The sequence below is a fragment of the Ruditapes philippinarum genome, unplaced genomic scaffold (assembly GCF_026571515.1).
Source record: "Ruditapes philippinarum isolate M1 unplaced genomic scaffold, ASM2657151v2 ctg23575_1_1_1_1, whole genome shotgun sequence".
In the NCBI taxonomy this organism is placed as follows: domain Eukaryota; kingdom Metazoa; phylum Mollusca; class Bivalvia; order Venerida; family Veneridae; genus Ruditapes; species Ruditapes philippinarum.
Genome location: NW_026864934.1, coordinates 1,057 through 15,562, shown reverse-complemented (window position 1 = coordinate 15,562; position 14,506 = coordinate 1,057). Strand labels below are relative to the sequence as shown.

Genomic DNA, 14,506 nt, shown 5'->3' with positions numbered 1-14,506 from the left:
GCTCAATAGAAAACCACCTGAACTACTACAAAACTTCTTAGGTGTATATATCTTTTTATGACAATTTGGTTATTAATGTACTGCCATAATTAGTGTAAATACGGAATCGATTTCTCTTTAAGCTTAATTGGTATTGATATGATGACAATAAAAAGGAGTTAACATTTTTTTCACTACACATGACGTTATCTATGAACCATTAAAGGTGATTGAAACTCTGTCTTGTTTAAATTATAGAACAAATACGAGAGTGATTTTTCAACAATATGTAGCACATTGTTTTGCGCTGTACAAGGCAGAGACGACGGTTTAACCTTTCCCTATATTCCATGGTATGGTACCACATGTGGAAATGGCAAGGTACGATTTAACTTAATGATTAAAAATAATATCATGCTAAACAAGCTTATCTTTCTTAAATTGCTAAAACTAAAATTGTAATTATGCCATAATAAGTAATCATCATTTATCAATTAAAATAATTGCATCACTCAGAAATATATTGACACTGTGCATTTATCCTTAGATGTGTCAAGTAGGGCATTGCGTCGAATCTCCCCTAGCACCTCCAGTCGATGATGGTAAGTGAAGCTTCAATGTAAAATATTTACGATTTTCAAATACAATCATCGTCAGTATAAATTGTTAGGTAATATTGTACCGTTGCACAAATTGAGTTCTCATAAATAGTAAAATACCATAGAGAATTAACTATCATAATTATTTTAACATACCCTTATAAATATCTACTGTGAAAACAAACATGTGCGTCACTGCGTTTCAAACAGGACAAAAACCACAATCCGTTTTGTAATCATTTACCTACTCTATACCTGTAAGCAACTACACATTCCAGTTTTACAATACGTTATTTAAGGAATGATGTATTCCAATTTCCCAAACAGTAATTTTATCGCTGAATAAAATCACTGTTTGGAGTTCGGATGCGAGGAATTATATCACGAGGGAGTAGCTCGGGCAATATAATGATGCGCATCCGAACATCACCGATTTGTATATACTATTTCGATTCTTACTCGATATCATCACATAAAAATGCTGCCGTACCGGATATTTAGCCTAATTACGGCTTATTTGTTTCCTTACTTTCTTTTCAGCGCGTCACATTTTTATTGCTTACGTCACGTGTATAATGCTTACGTCAAATGTCTTAATATAGAAGGTCAAACAATGACTTTATTTAAAAATAAATATCCCAAACAGTGATTTTATCGCTCATTAAAATCACTGTTTGGAGTTCGGATGCGAGGAATTATATAAAATGTTGCGCATCCTAACGACAAACAGTGATTTTATCAAACAATAAAATCAACGATTAGAATATTTTATTTCGGTTCTAACACGACATCAACAAGCCGTAACTGATATTACCTTACATTGCGCCTGATTTGTTTTCATACTTATCTTCAGGGCGTCATATTTTAGTGGTTACGTCATGTGTATAATGATTTAGTCACATGTCTTAATATAGAATGCCAAACTGTGATTTTACTGCATAATAACACACCGTCGGTTCCTCTATGTTCAATCGGGGGAAAAGCGGATCGTGTTAATATACATAAAAACACACACTTTCGATTCTTCTTTGTTGGGAAAATACGGGTCGTGTTAGAATAAATTATGTATAATTATGTTCATTCGTGCTATTCTACACAAATTTGAAAGTTCGGCGGGAGCGATAGCGAAAATCTCTGTAGAACAGCTACGGATGCATACTAACACACTTATTAAGCTTTATTTTGCTTCATTAATATTCGCTTTATTACCTCACCACTTTTGTACACACGCGGTTCTATGAAGTACTGTGACAAATAGAAGGCGACTATGAACAGAATTTTTTAAATTATCGACTTTTGTTCTTCTATGAAAATTAACACATATTTTTTTTATTCTACAGAAATTAAAAATATTCTCCTGTCGCTATAGCTCCCGTCGAACTTTCTCATTTCTGTATAACAGCACGGATGAACACTTACATATACATAAATCCACTAAGACGTCTAGTTAGTACTATTCTAGTTCCAATCTTCAAAATTTCAGTTATAGTTATAGTATAGCCACGAGACTGTTATGTGGAAATATCATGGCTTTGGCGATATTGAGGGGTTTTCTCTACAGAAAATGATCGAGGCCGTAAGGCCGAGAACATTTTCTGTAGGATGAACGCGAGATGCCGCCCAAGGCCATGATATGTAATAGTTATAGTTAATGAAACGAGTTAGTTACGAGGATATAACACTGGCTGGGGCGACATCAATGGGTGTTTTCATAAAAAATGTCGAGGCCGTTAGGCCGAGACAATTTTTTTGAAGAAACATCCCAAGTTGTCGCACCAGCCACCATTTGTAATAAAAATCCGTATTAGAAATCAGAAAAAAAAACTAAAAAAAAACTACATAAAACGTGAATTTCTCTTGTGCCCTTTCTCTTTTTCACCTTCTCACTCCCCAATACCAGCTTATAATATCGTAAAATCGTACCTTACACCTATATAATATTGAAAACATAAAACAACATCCCATGTTATGCTAGTTTGTGGAGAAAGTTATTCGGGTTCAAGATTTAAAAGGAATCCCTTGAGGTTTAAAAGCCTAAAAACATAACATTTGAATTTCTTACATAAATGAGCTGGGGCACTTTAAACAGAAATGTATGCAAATATAGTTAAGAAATATACTTTGAAATAAATTGAAAGTCGTATTTTTTATGCTTTTCTTAGCCCGATTTGAGTGAAAAGCGTTTAAACGCTTTTCATTTTGAGTCATTTTTTTACAATTTGAATAATAATTCTGGAAAAACAAAGTGACAAATGATATGAAATTTTGCACAAAGATTAGTGGTCTTAACCTACATCAAATGGTACATTTATCTGGAAAAAAATTCTGTCCCATCATGTCAAAAAATCTAAGTGGAGTCCCTTTAAGGGCTTTTTTAGTTGAAATAATTCATTCAGCGGATGAACCGTTTGATTTCAGCAGTTGCATACTTATATGAGAATAAATTCATTTCATTAATTTTCTTTCTTATTATTTTTATTTTATGTTTTAATTTTTCTTTTGCTGCTTGGAATGTGCGTTACCGCTGCCCCATTGGAGCCTCAGTGAAAAAACTACACTTATATATACAAGGTGCGAAAAAAACTCAACCGCTATATAGCAGTTGAGTTCTTTTCCTATATGAATCAATGGCAAAACTGTACTGCTATATATCAATACAGTTTTCAAATGATCATTGAAAGTGTACTAAGTATAATGGGCTAGTAAGAACAAAGAAAAAGTTCCAAACCATGCATTTATTCCACATTACAGTCGAGTTCGACATACTTTAACTGTTTTACCGCATGGTTCAGCGATTCGTCTTTGATGTTCCTCAGCTGTTATACACCAGTAACATGTTTTATTGGTAATAACGTACAGTGCGATATCTCAGATAACGTATACTTCCTTAGAAAAAAAGTGTGCGTTATTTTAAATAAAGCACGGTTATCTAAGTGCATTTGGTTTATATATAAGCGTAACGGTAGACAAAAAAACTACAAGGGTCACTGGACGGTACTAAAATTTGTGCTAGAAAAATAACGAATAAATTCAGTTTGGAGAAAATAAAGGGGTAGATACTGGGGATAAGGCTGTCAGTTAAGAAAAAAAAGTGTCTGTGGCTTGAACGTACTTGTTTATTAACCTTTTTATCCTTTTACGGTTTTACCTGAATTCATTTTATGCTTTTGAGTTGTTAACTGTTTTATCCTTGAATTTTCTTTTTATAATTTTATCAAAAAAATAGTTTCACATTTTCAAAGACGAGATTACTTTTAGCTCGACTATACTTAGTATACGGAGAGCTGTCCTACTGGCCCCGGTGTCGGCGTCCGCTCCCAGAATACAGATTTAAGTTTTGATGTAGTAAAATATTTTTCACTATAACTTTTTCATTTCTTAAGGTATCAACTTCAAACTTCAAATATATGTTCCTTATCATCTTATGTGACAAGGTTTTTAACTCTAGCACCAATATTTTGATATTCATTCCCCCTTGAACTTAGAATTTCCTTAAAAATACTATCTTTAACTGTTACTTCTTTATTTCTTAAGGGATCAACTTCATACTCCTTATCAGTAACCATATGTTATGTGACAAACTTCATAACTCTAGCACTAATAATGCAAGAATAATCTCCCCATAAATTTAGATTTTTTTTACTTGTTATTGTTTTAATATAACTTCTTTAGTTTTAAAGATATCTACATCAAACTTAAAAACTTATTCCTTATCATCAATTACATCTTATGTGACAAGGTTCATAACTCTTGAAGCAATACTTTCAGATTTATCTCTTTGAACTTTAGAATTTTTTAAGAAATATTATAACTTATTTTATGCATGCTTTTTAGTGGATAACTGATTTATCCGTGAAAATTATATTTGATAATTTCACAGAAAAAAATATCAAAATATAATTTCAGACTTCTTAACGACGAAACTACTGTTTTTATGATTTTCCCCATGTGGTACCTCAATTTTATTTTTCCTGATACATTTGACAATGTCAGGCTGTTTAGAGAAAAGTAAAGCTGAAATTGATAAATAACTTAAATGTCAAAAGTAATAAAAAGAAGAAAACTTACTTGTATTCATCCAAATTACCAATCACCAAATATCGTCTCTTAATTATTTTGTTTCATTTTTACAGTCTAAAAAATACATTCCTTCCACATGCAAAACTGCTCTTTATGGCTTTTGGGCATATTTAAAAATCCTACGAGCAAAAACTGCCGTATGCTTTATGAAAATTTGAAAAGCAATGACAGCCATCAGCCCGAAGAATAAGTAAACAACCCAGCGTTCGTGTGGCAGCCTTTGAACAATTCCAAGTTTCCAATTTCCTAGCCGTTTTTTGAATGTTTACACATCTGTCAACATTTATTTATTGTATGATACAATTCTCAAATAAGTTTTCTTCCTTTTAAAAAGGTACATGACTAACAAATCTAAATGATATCCCTCTGAATCAAACACAATTATTTTCCTCCCGTGAAATACACAACTTTTAAAAATGGCGGCCGCTTACATTTAACAGAGCCAGGTCTAATATAAATTTGCAGTAAAAAACAGAAATATGGATGGATGGGTGGACTTTTTCTCCTACCAGAATTGTTTGTTTTTATTATTAAAACAAGCAATCATTCACCTTTGTTTTTAAATAAAAATGAATAATATCACAGACATTTAACGTTGATTATCGAACTTATTTTTTCAGCCCAAGACTTCTTGTGTTTTATGAGAAATTCGACTAATACATGTACATAATAGAGGCTACCAGTGGGAAAAACAGAATTTAATATTGAAGTTGATACCAAGGAAATTTCGTTTTAACTTGTTTTTAAGCATAAAATAAAAAGTAAATTTGTTTGTTTGTTGTGTAAGATGAAATTTTATTTCATCGCGTGAACTTTAAATTGTTAAATCTCACTTGATGAAATGAAATTTCATCTTACACCCAAACAAACAAATATCCTCTATTTCTTTACTTTTTAAGGTATCTACTTCAAATACATGTATATATTTCTTATCATTACACACATGTTGTGTGACAAGGTTCATAACTCTAGCGTGACTATTTGCAGAATAATTCCCCTTGAACTTGGAATTTATGTTAACAAATATTTTTTTCTATAGTTTAATACATAATTATACATACTTGATTCTTCTTTCATAGTTTTTTCTTCCTTACTTCGTCCAGTATTTTATTATGCTCCCCGAAAAATTTCGGAGGAGCATAGTCGGATTTTAAAACTATTTCACAGAAAAGATCACCATATTGAGACGACGTGTCGCGCGCAACATTTGGGTCGCTACCTTGAAGGAGGTCAAGGTCACAGCATGACCTTGCAGCAAAATCGTGTCCGGTCCATAACTTCATTATCTGAAGTCGGATTTTAAAAATATTTCACAGAAATGATCACCATATTGAGACGACGTGTCGCGCGTAACATTTGGGTCGATACCTTGAAGGTCAAGGTCACAGCATGACCTTGCAGCAAAATCGTGTCCGGCCCATTACTTTGTTATTTGAAGTCGGATTTTAAAACTTTTTCACAGAAATGATCACCATATTGAGGCGACGTGTCGCGCGCAACATTTGGGTCGCTACCTTGAAGGTCAAGGTCACAGAATGACCTTGCAGCTAAATCGTGTCCGGTCCATAACTTTGTTATTTTAATTCGGATTTTAAAAATATTTCGCAGAAATGATCACCATATTGAGATGATGTGTCGCGCGCAACATTAGGGTTGCTACCTTGAAGGTCAAGGTCACAGCATGACCTTGCAGCCAAATCGTGTCCGGTCCATAACTTCATTATCTGAAGTCGGATTTTAGAAATATTTCACAGAAATGATCACCATATTGAGACGACGTGTCGCGCGCAACATTTGGGTCGCTACCTTGAAGGTCAAGGTCACAGCATGACCTTGCAGCAAAATTGTGTCCGGCACATAACTTCATTATTTGAAGTCGGATTTTACAACTATTTCACAGAAATGATTACCACAATGAGACATTGTGTCGCACGCAACATTTGGGTCGCTACCTTGAAGGTCAAGGTCACGGCATGACCTTTCAGCAAAATCGTGTCCGTCCCATAACTTCGTTACTGGAAGTCGGATTTAACAACTATTTCACAGAGATGATCACCATATTGAATCGACGTGTCGCATGCAACATTTGGGTCGCTTCCTTGAAGCAAAATCGTGTCCGGCGCATAACTTTGTTATTTGAAGTCGGATTTTACAACTATTTCACAAAAATGATCACCATATTGAGACAATGTGTCGTGCACAATATTTGGGTTGTTTTTACACTTTGAACTTTGTCTGTGACATAACTCTGACACAACAATAGGTATACCTTCCTGTGTCCAAAACCTATTCGGGGAGCATCACCCGGTTCAACCGGCTCTTGTTAGTCGAGCTTCGCTGTCTCCTGTGACAGCTCTTGTTTAAGATGTTCCCCATGTGGTACCTCAATTTTATTTTTGCTTACAATTCTGAAATGTCAGGGCTGTTTAGAGAAAGCAAAGCTGGAAGTAATAAAAAGAAAGATCCAACTTCAATTCATTCAAATTACCAATGACCAAATAGCGTGTCTACATTTTGGTTTCATTTTTACTCTCTGAAAAATACACTTCCTTTCATATGCAAAACTGCTCTTGATGACATTTGGGCATATTTAAGTAAATAACTACCTAATGCAATATGAAAACTTGAAAAGCGATGACAATCATCAGCCCGAAGAAAAAGTAAACAACCCAGCGTTCGTAAGACAGCCTTTCAACAATTCCATGTTTTCCTAATTACTAGCCGCTTTTTTAATGTTAACACGTCTGTCAATAATTATTTACTGTCTGTAACAATCCTCAAATAAGTTTCCTTTCTTATAAATTGATGTATGATTAACAAATCCTAATATTTCTCTGAATCAAACACAATTATTTACCTCCCGTGAAATACACAACTTTTTATAAATGGCGGCCGCCTATATTACTCAAAACCTGGTCAAATATAAATTTGCCGTAAGTTACGGAAATAAGATCGGATGGTGTGACTATTTCTTCTTCTATAATTGTTTTTGTTTTTTTACTCAGGGGATCACTTCTACTGCGCTTTTACGGCGCTTACGCGGCGCTCACACTGCGCTCAAATAATAAAAAAGCTCCGTAAAGGCGCCGTGCACACACAGTATAAGCGCAGTAGAGACGCCGAACAATCTCCGTACAAGCGCCATGGATAACCACCACGTTCATTCGGCGTGCCTATTACGCTTTCATGGCGCAAGAGATGCTACTGAGTTGCTACGGCGTCCTTACTGCGATCCAACTGCGCTAATATTAGAAGGCCAAGTGACGCGTATGGTTTGAGCATGTTCAAAATGTGCGCCGTCGGTTGGCGTTCTATGCGATGCCACTACGATGCTGCGGCGATGTTTGCGATTTTACTGCGCTCACCTCGGCGTTCTGAATTATTTTGGACGCCGTGAGAACGACGCCCTAGTCTGACAGGGGTTTTAAGACTGTAAACCCCATAACGTAAGAGCCAATCTAAAGTAAAGTGGGTGTTCCTGATCGATTAAATGACCACAGACAAAAAAAAACATTTCTGTAAATAATTGAGACTTGCCAGTATTACGCTAATCGCGGTTTGATCATCATTTTAATGGCATAACTAAAGATGGGTTTAAAATCTATTTCGATGAAAACGATTATTGTTTTTTTTTCAGGGACTTGACATTGAAAGTATTTCTGTAAAATGTTTATACAGGCAGTGCCTCCTTGCACCAAATTAAATTCCTGAAAAAGGATTTATAAACAAGTACGTTCAAGCTCAAGACAAAAATTTTTCAGACTGCCAGCCATATCCACAGAACCCCATTATTTTTCCCCAATCTGAATATATCCGTTGTTTTTCCAGGCCAAATATTGGTACCGTCCAGTGACCCTTATTATTTGTCTTCGGTAAGGCTTATACATGAACTAACTCCAGCTGTACTTAGATAACTGTGCTTTTGAAATAACGCACACTTTCTTCTAAAGAAGTATGCTTTTATAGGGTAAATGCACGTTTTTCCGTGTTATAACGTCTGCAGAGTTCCGAGGAACGATTGGTGCACGAGCCCGGTAGGGCGAGGGCTCAAACAGTTCCGAGGGATTCTGCAGACTTTATAACACGAAATAAACGTGCGTTGACGCTATTATAGGATACAATTTTAAAACATATTTAATACAAAACACATAATAAATCCTTGTGTTCGGACGGTATTAAACCAATTCTAAATGTTTTATGTATGCGTTTATTTTTCCGTGGCCAACAACTTGGGAAATACAAATGCTCAGAACCGAACGAAATTTCGAATTTCAATTGATTTAGCTTAACATTGGATATTTATTTATTTTTTTCAACTCAAGAAAAAAAGTAAATTACTCTTCCAAAGATAAAACATGACCCTCAGAAAATCCTAGAATGATTTGATTTAAGATTGACGGTAAAAAAGATTACTGACATAAGAATCGTTTGGGGTTTTTTTTCAAGCACACAAGTTTATAAAAAAATCAGGCACTAAACATTATTATCTCAAATAAATATAAAGAAAATTAATCAACATAAACATTAATAAAACAACATTTTCTCATATTCATTTATGTTATCTTGTTTTGTTAGTTAATCAGAGAGTTATTTAGAATGACAGATATTTATTTACATTGACAACTGTCCATTTCTTAGAAAGGGCGACAACCAAGATTAGCGGCGATGTCTATACGCCGTATTTCCGGCATAGTTACTTGTGTGCTGCTCGCCGTTTTGTGATTGAGACTCTCGAATCAATAACAGACCAGATCGTCAAGTTTGTTTACTGTGCCCTGTTAGTATTGCGCATACGTAAAACCGGGCTATAAGAAGAGCGCGTGACAATGTTAACACATGGTTTTTGTCCCGTTATTACATGGGCAAAAGAGGGAAAAGTAAACGATTTTATGCTATAAATCTGAGATATCGCACTGTGCGTTATTATGCTCCCCGAAAAATTTCGGGGGAGCATATAGTCGTCGGGTTGTCCGTCCGTCCGTCAGTCCGTCCGTACGTACGTCCCGAATTCATGTCCGGCCCATAACTTTGTTATTTGGAGTCGGATTTTAAAATTATTTCACAGAAATGATCACCATATTGAGATGACGTGTCGCGCGCAACATTTGGGTCGCTACCTTGAAGGTCAAGATCACAGCATGACCTTGCAGCAAAATCGTGTCCGGTCCATAACTTCATTATTTGAAGTCGTATTTTAAAAAATATTTCACAGAAATGATCACCATATTGAGACGACGTGTCGCGCGCAACATTTGGGTCACTACCTTGAAGGTCAAGGTCACAGCATGACCTTGCAGCAAAATCGTGTCCGGTCCATAACTTTGTTATTTGAAGTCGGATTTAAAAAATATTCCACAGAAATGATCACCATATTGAGACGATGTGTCGCGCGCAACATGTGGGTCGCTTCCTTGAAGGTCAAGGTCACAGCATGACCTTGCAGCAAAATCGTGTCCGGCCCATAACTTTGCTATTTGAAGTTGGATTTAAAAAGTATTTCACAGAAATGATCATCATATTAAGATGACGTGTCATGCACAACATTAAAGTCGCTACCTTGAAGGTCAAGGTCACAACATGACCTTGCAGCAAAATTGTGTCCGGCACATAACTTCATTATTTGAAGTCGGATTTTACAACTATTTCACAGAAATGATCACCACAATGAGACATTGTGTCGCGCGCAACATTTGGGTCTCTACCTTGAAGGTCAAGGTCACGGTATGACCTTGCAGCAAAATCGTGTCCGGCCCATAACTTTGTTACTGGAAGTCGGATTTAACAACTATTTCACAGAGATGATCACCATATTGAATCGACGTGTCACATGCAACATTTGGGTCACTACCTTGAAGGTCAAGGTCACAGCATGACCTTGCAGCAAAATAATGTCAGGCGCATAACTTCGTTATTTGAAGTCGGATTTTACAACTATTTCACAAAAATGATCACCATATTGAGACAATGTGTCGTGCACAATATTTGGGTTGTTTTTACACTTTGAACTTTGTCTGTGACATAACTCTGACACAACAAGAGGTATACCTTCCTGTGGCCAAAATCTATTCGGGGAGCATCACCCGGTTCAACCGGCTCTTGTTACCAAGAAAGTAAGTAATTGAAGCTTGTAACTTAGTCGCGAATACATTCTGCCACTACAAAAAGAAATTAGATAATCCAGTTGGTTTTTTTTTTGCATAGTGTAATGAAACCTACATCCCAAGATAATAATATTTAAATAAAAATCCTAAATTTCCGCCAAAAGCTTCCTGAAAATAAGATGGCAATGAGAGTTTTATAAGGGAACTATTTTCTTCGCATTGTTTCGGTGCTAACTGTAACCAGCCGTAGTGGCTGCTTTGTGTCAACGGCTGATTTTTGTGAACGTCGCTTTACCTTGATGATTTTTGTTCTAATATTTATACAATGTCATTTACAGTAAAGTAGGTACCATATTGTTGACAAACGTACATGTATTTCTCAAACTATTAAGTTAAAATATTTGTTGAGCAGAAACGTGTCCATTTGGAGATACCCCATACATTGTTCCGAAAAAAAAATCTGGTTGTTCCGATCTTCTTGGATCTCCTGCAACAACTTACTATTGTTACCATGAACAAATCAGAACAGACTGCTGTGCTACTTGTGAAGCTATAAAGAAAAATAACAGGGCGTATGTAGGTATGTTTTTGCTATGATTTACACAATATTTATTACATGCTTTTCGGTGGTTTATAGAAATATATCAGTGATATAAAACTGGTAATTTCACTGTTTGAAACAGTGAAATTACCACTTTGATAATTTCACTGTTTTGAATTTAAGCCCCTTACGTTGTTTCAATGAAATACCAGCGTGCACAATACTGGGTACCAACTTAATGACGTGACGTCGTAAATGACGTCACGTTGTATAATTATTTGGCGCGCTTTTTATTTAGTATTAGGTTTAATGTCTTTTTAAAACGTTTCTTTGCATATAATAAAAAGAAAATTTGTTTAGTTTAGTGTAAGATCGAAATATATTTCACCTTGTGAACACCAAAAGTTCATATTTCACTCGTGGCTGCGCCACTCGTGAAATATACCTTTTGGTGCCCACTCGGTGAAATATGTTCCGATCTTACACTGAACTAAACAAATATCCTCTATATAACGCATTTTTAGCTCGACTATACGAAGAATATGGAGAGCTGTCCTAATCGCGGCCGCAGTTTTGGTGAAGTAAAATATTTTTCACTTTTTCATTTTCATTTCTTAAGGTATCAACTTCAAACTTCAAATCATATATGTTTCTTATCATCAACCAAATCTTATGTGACAAGGTTCATAACTGTAGCTATAATAGTTTCAGATTTATTACCCCTTTAACTTAGGATTTTCCTTAAAAAAATACTACTTTTTACTGTTACTTCTTTATTTCTTAAGGGATCAACTTCATACTCCAAATGCATGTACATTATTATCAACCACAACTTATGTGACAAGGTTCATAACTTTAGACTATTTTCAAATTTAACTCCCTTGAACTTTGAATTTATGTTAACAAATGTTATGTTTTTACTATAGATCTAATTTAATACTTAATCATACATAATTGAGTTTTCTTTCATAATTTTGTCTTTCTTACTGGGTCCAGTATTTTGTTAGTGGAGCTTCGCTGTCTCCTGTGACAGCTCTTGTTGCTAAGGGTATCATGTTTGTTTTTTTTAATGCTCAGATGGTCTAGTCATTGTCAAAGGACGATTTTTGTGTTTTCATTTTGAGCATAATCATTATGGTGCCTTTTGCCAAATTTTGTATAGTTTTAAAATATGGATGGCATGAATTTATTGATTACCTTTATGTTGTTTTTTTTTTGTTTTTTTTTTTTCATAATTATTTTCATTATTTATTTTTTTATTTTCATAAATATTTTCATTATTTAAAGGGCTAGGTACATTTTGGGTCGATTTTGGCCCATCGGCAGAAAATTTAAAAATTTGATATATCAATATTAAACTATTTTTCTAACAAACGAAGCAAGATTGAGTCAGATATCTGCTAAGACAAAAAGTTATAATAAATCAGAACAACCTATCAAAAAAATAAAATACTACAGTTTGATGTCATCAACGCATCGCTTCGAGTAATTAAAAATATAATGACGCATATGTATTTTCTAAATTGTTTAACTTTTGCCTGGTATGAATAAACAAAACGAGGTTGAATAAAAATTAAACTATTTTTGTAAACTAGAAAAAAGTCACCCTCGAGATTTTTCAGAGTTTTTCTCTAAAACGTCAACTTTTCTTGTGAAATCAAATTTTGATTTCTCTATGGTAAATCTCTGCTGTTTATTTTCCGTAGCCATTGCCGAAGTACTCTTCATTTGAAGATGAACGGGAGAAAGCACGTGTCATGGTTCTAAAATATACATGAGGTTCTCGGGGTCGTTTCTTGACTATTTCACAAAGCTGTATCTACAAGATGTAACAGTTTAGTTGCAATGCATGATGGAAAACTTTAAATTGAAACATAAGCAACAAGATTTATAGAACATCGAGTCACATGGAGTAGATCTAGAAATTGCACTTATTTTTAAGCTGAACAGAATCCCTATGAATTTCGAAATAGATCTTTATAAACGTCACGACAAATTTGCATTCTGAAGATTCCTTCATTGCCAGTTTCTATCCAGTTCCGTAGATCCCATTCTTTTACTTCAAAACTCCTGAATGACATAACTCCTACACTTATGATGATTCAAAATTTTAAACTGTTAATCCGTCTCATTATTAAAAAATTGTTGAACAATTTGTGGAGTTATCTGGGTTAGCTAATGAAATATGTAAATGAAACACATCATAATTTAGCATGTTCCAAATCCATAATTCAAGAACGGCCCATAAATTTTAGTTGTCAACATCACAATGTTTTTAACTCTTGAAGTTCCTGACGAAAAAACTTTATTACGTCAACAACAATTTACGAAATATATGAGGTAACAAAAATGCCTTGCGCTTCATATGGATGATTCCAGTTGCGGCATTGACAGAGGGCGGTTAGGCATATGTAACCTCATACAGATAATTTTAAGCGTTGAGATAAATTTGTCTTGATGGCATTTTAAATATTTTCTTTAAACCACCGAAAAGCATGTAATAAATTGTTTTATTCAACGAGTTCAATAAATTTAGTATTGAATCTACACGAATATAATATTCTATTTATCACATATTATTATTATATGAAATTAGAACGGTAAACTGTTATCAAGAGTCTTTTTTTGACGCGCCTTTAGTGTAACGCTCACATTAGCGCGCTTTAACGCCATGTTTATAGCGCAAATGACGTGACGTCAAAGTGTTATTACACTAGTGTAATATCGTCTAGTGTAATATCGTTTTTATTAAATGGCTTTATTACACCCCTGCGCCGCGGTTTGTGTGATAAATCTAAATATAGAACGTCAAGCAGTGACTTTATAGCATAATAACACACACTTCTATGTTCAATAGGGAAAATACGGGTTGTGTTAGAATTAGTATTAAACTACACTAATTCAATATCATCTATTTCTTTTTAGATTGTGACTATGGAGATAAACAGTCATATTGTGTAGGAATGACATTACAACTGTGTCGAAATACTGGTAACTTAGAAACTTGCTGTAAAACATGCCAAGATATACGATTAGATATTCCAGGTAAAACAAATTTCACTTTTTTCTTATTTTGTATTTACGTTTAACTTTTCTATAACGTACTGTTTTAAGCTATGTTAAGATGTCTGTAATTAGTAGGATACTTGTCTGTATAAAAGTTATTGCAAAGTTCCTCAATCAACAATAGTGTTTGAAACTTTCTA

At 34.5% G+C, this 14,506-nt stretch overlaps 1 protein-coding gene across 1 annotated transcript; it reads left to right on the top strand.

Annotated features, from left to right (window-relative positions):
* Positions 1 to 225: 225 nt before the first annotated feature.
* LOC132727334 (uncharacterized) lies at positions 226 to 14,288 on the top strand (the record flags this gene model as incomplete). Its single annotated transcript, XM_060712769.1, is given in 4 exon segments — positions 226 to 360; positions 527 to 581; positions 11,172 to 11,339; positions 14,226 to 14,288. Coding segments are annotated over 3 exon segments (286 nt in total), but the record flags the coding sequence as incomplete, so codon positions are not given.
* Positions 14,289 to 14,506: the final 218 nt, after the last annotated feature.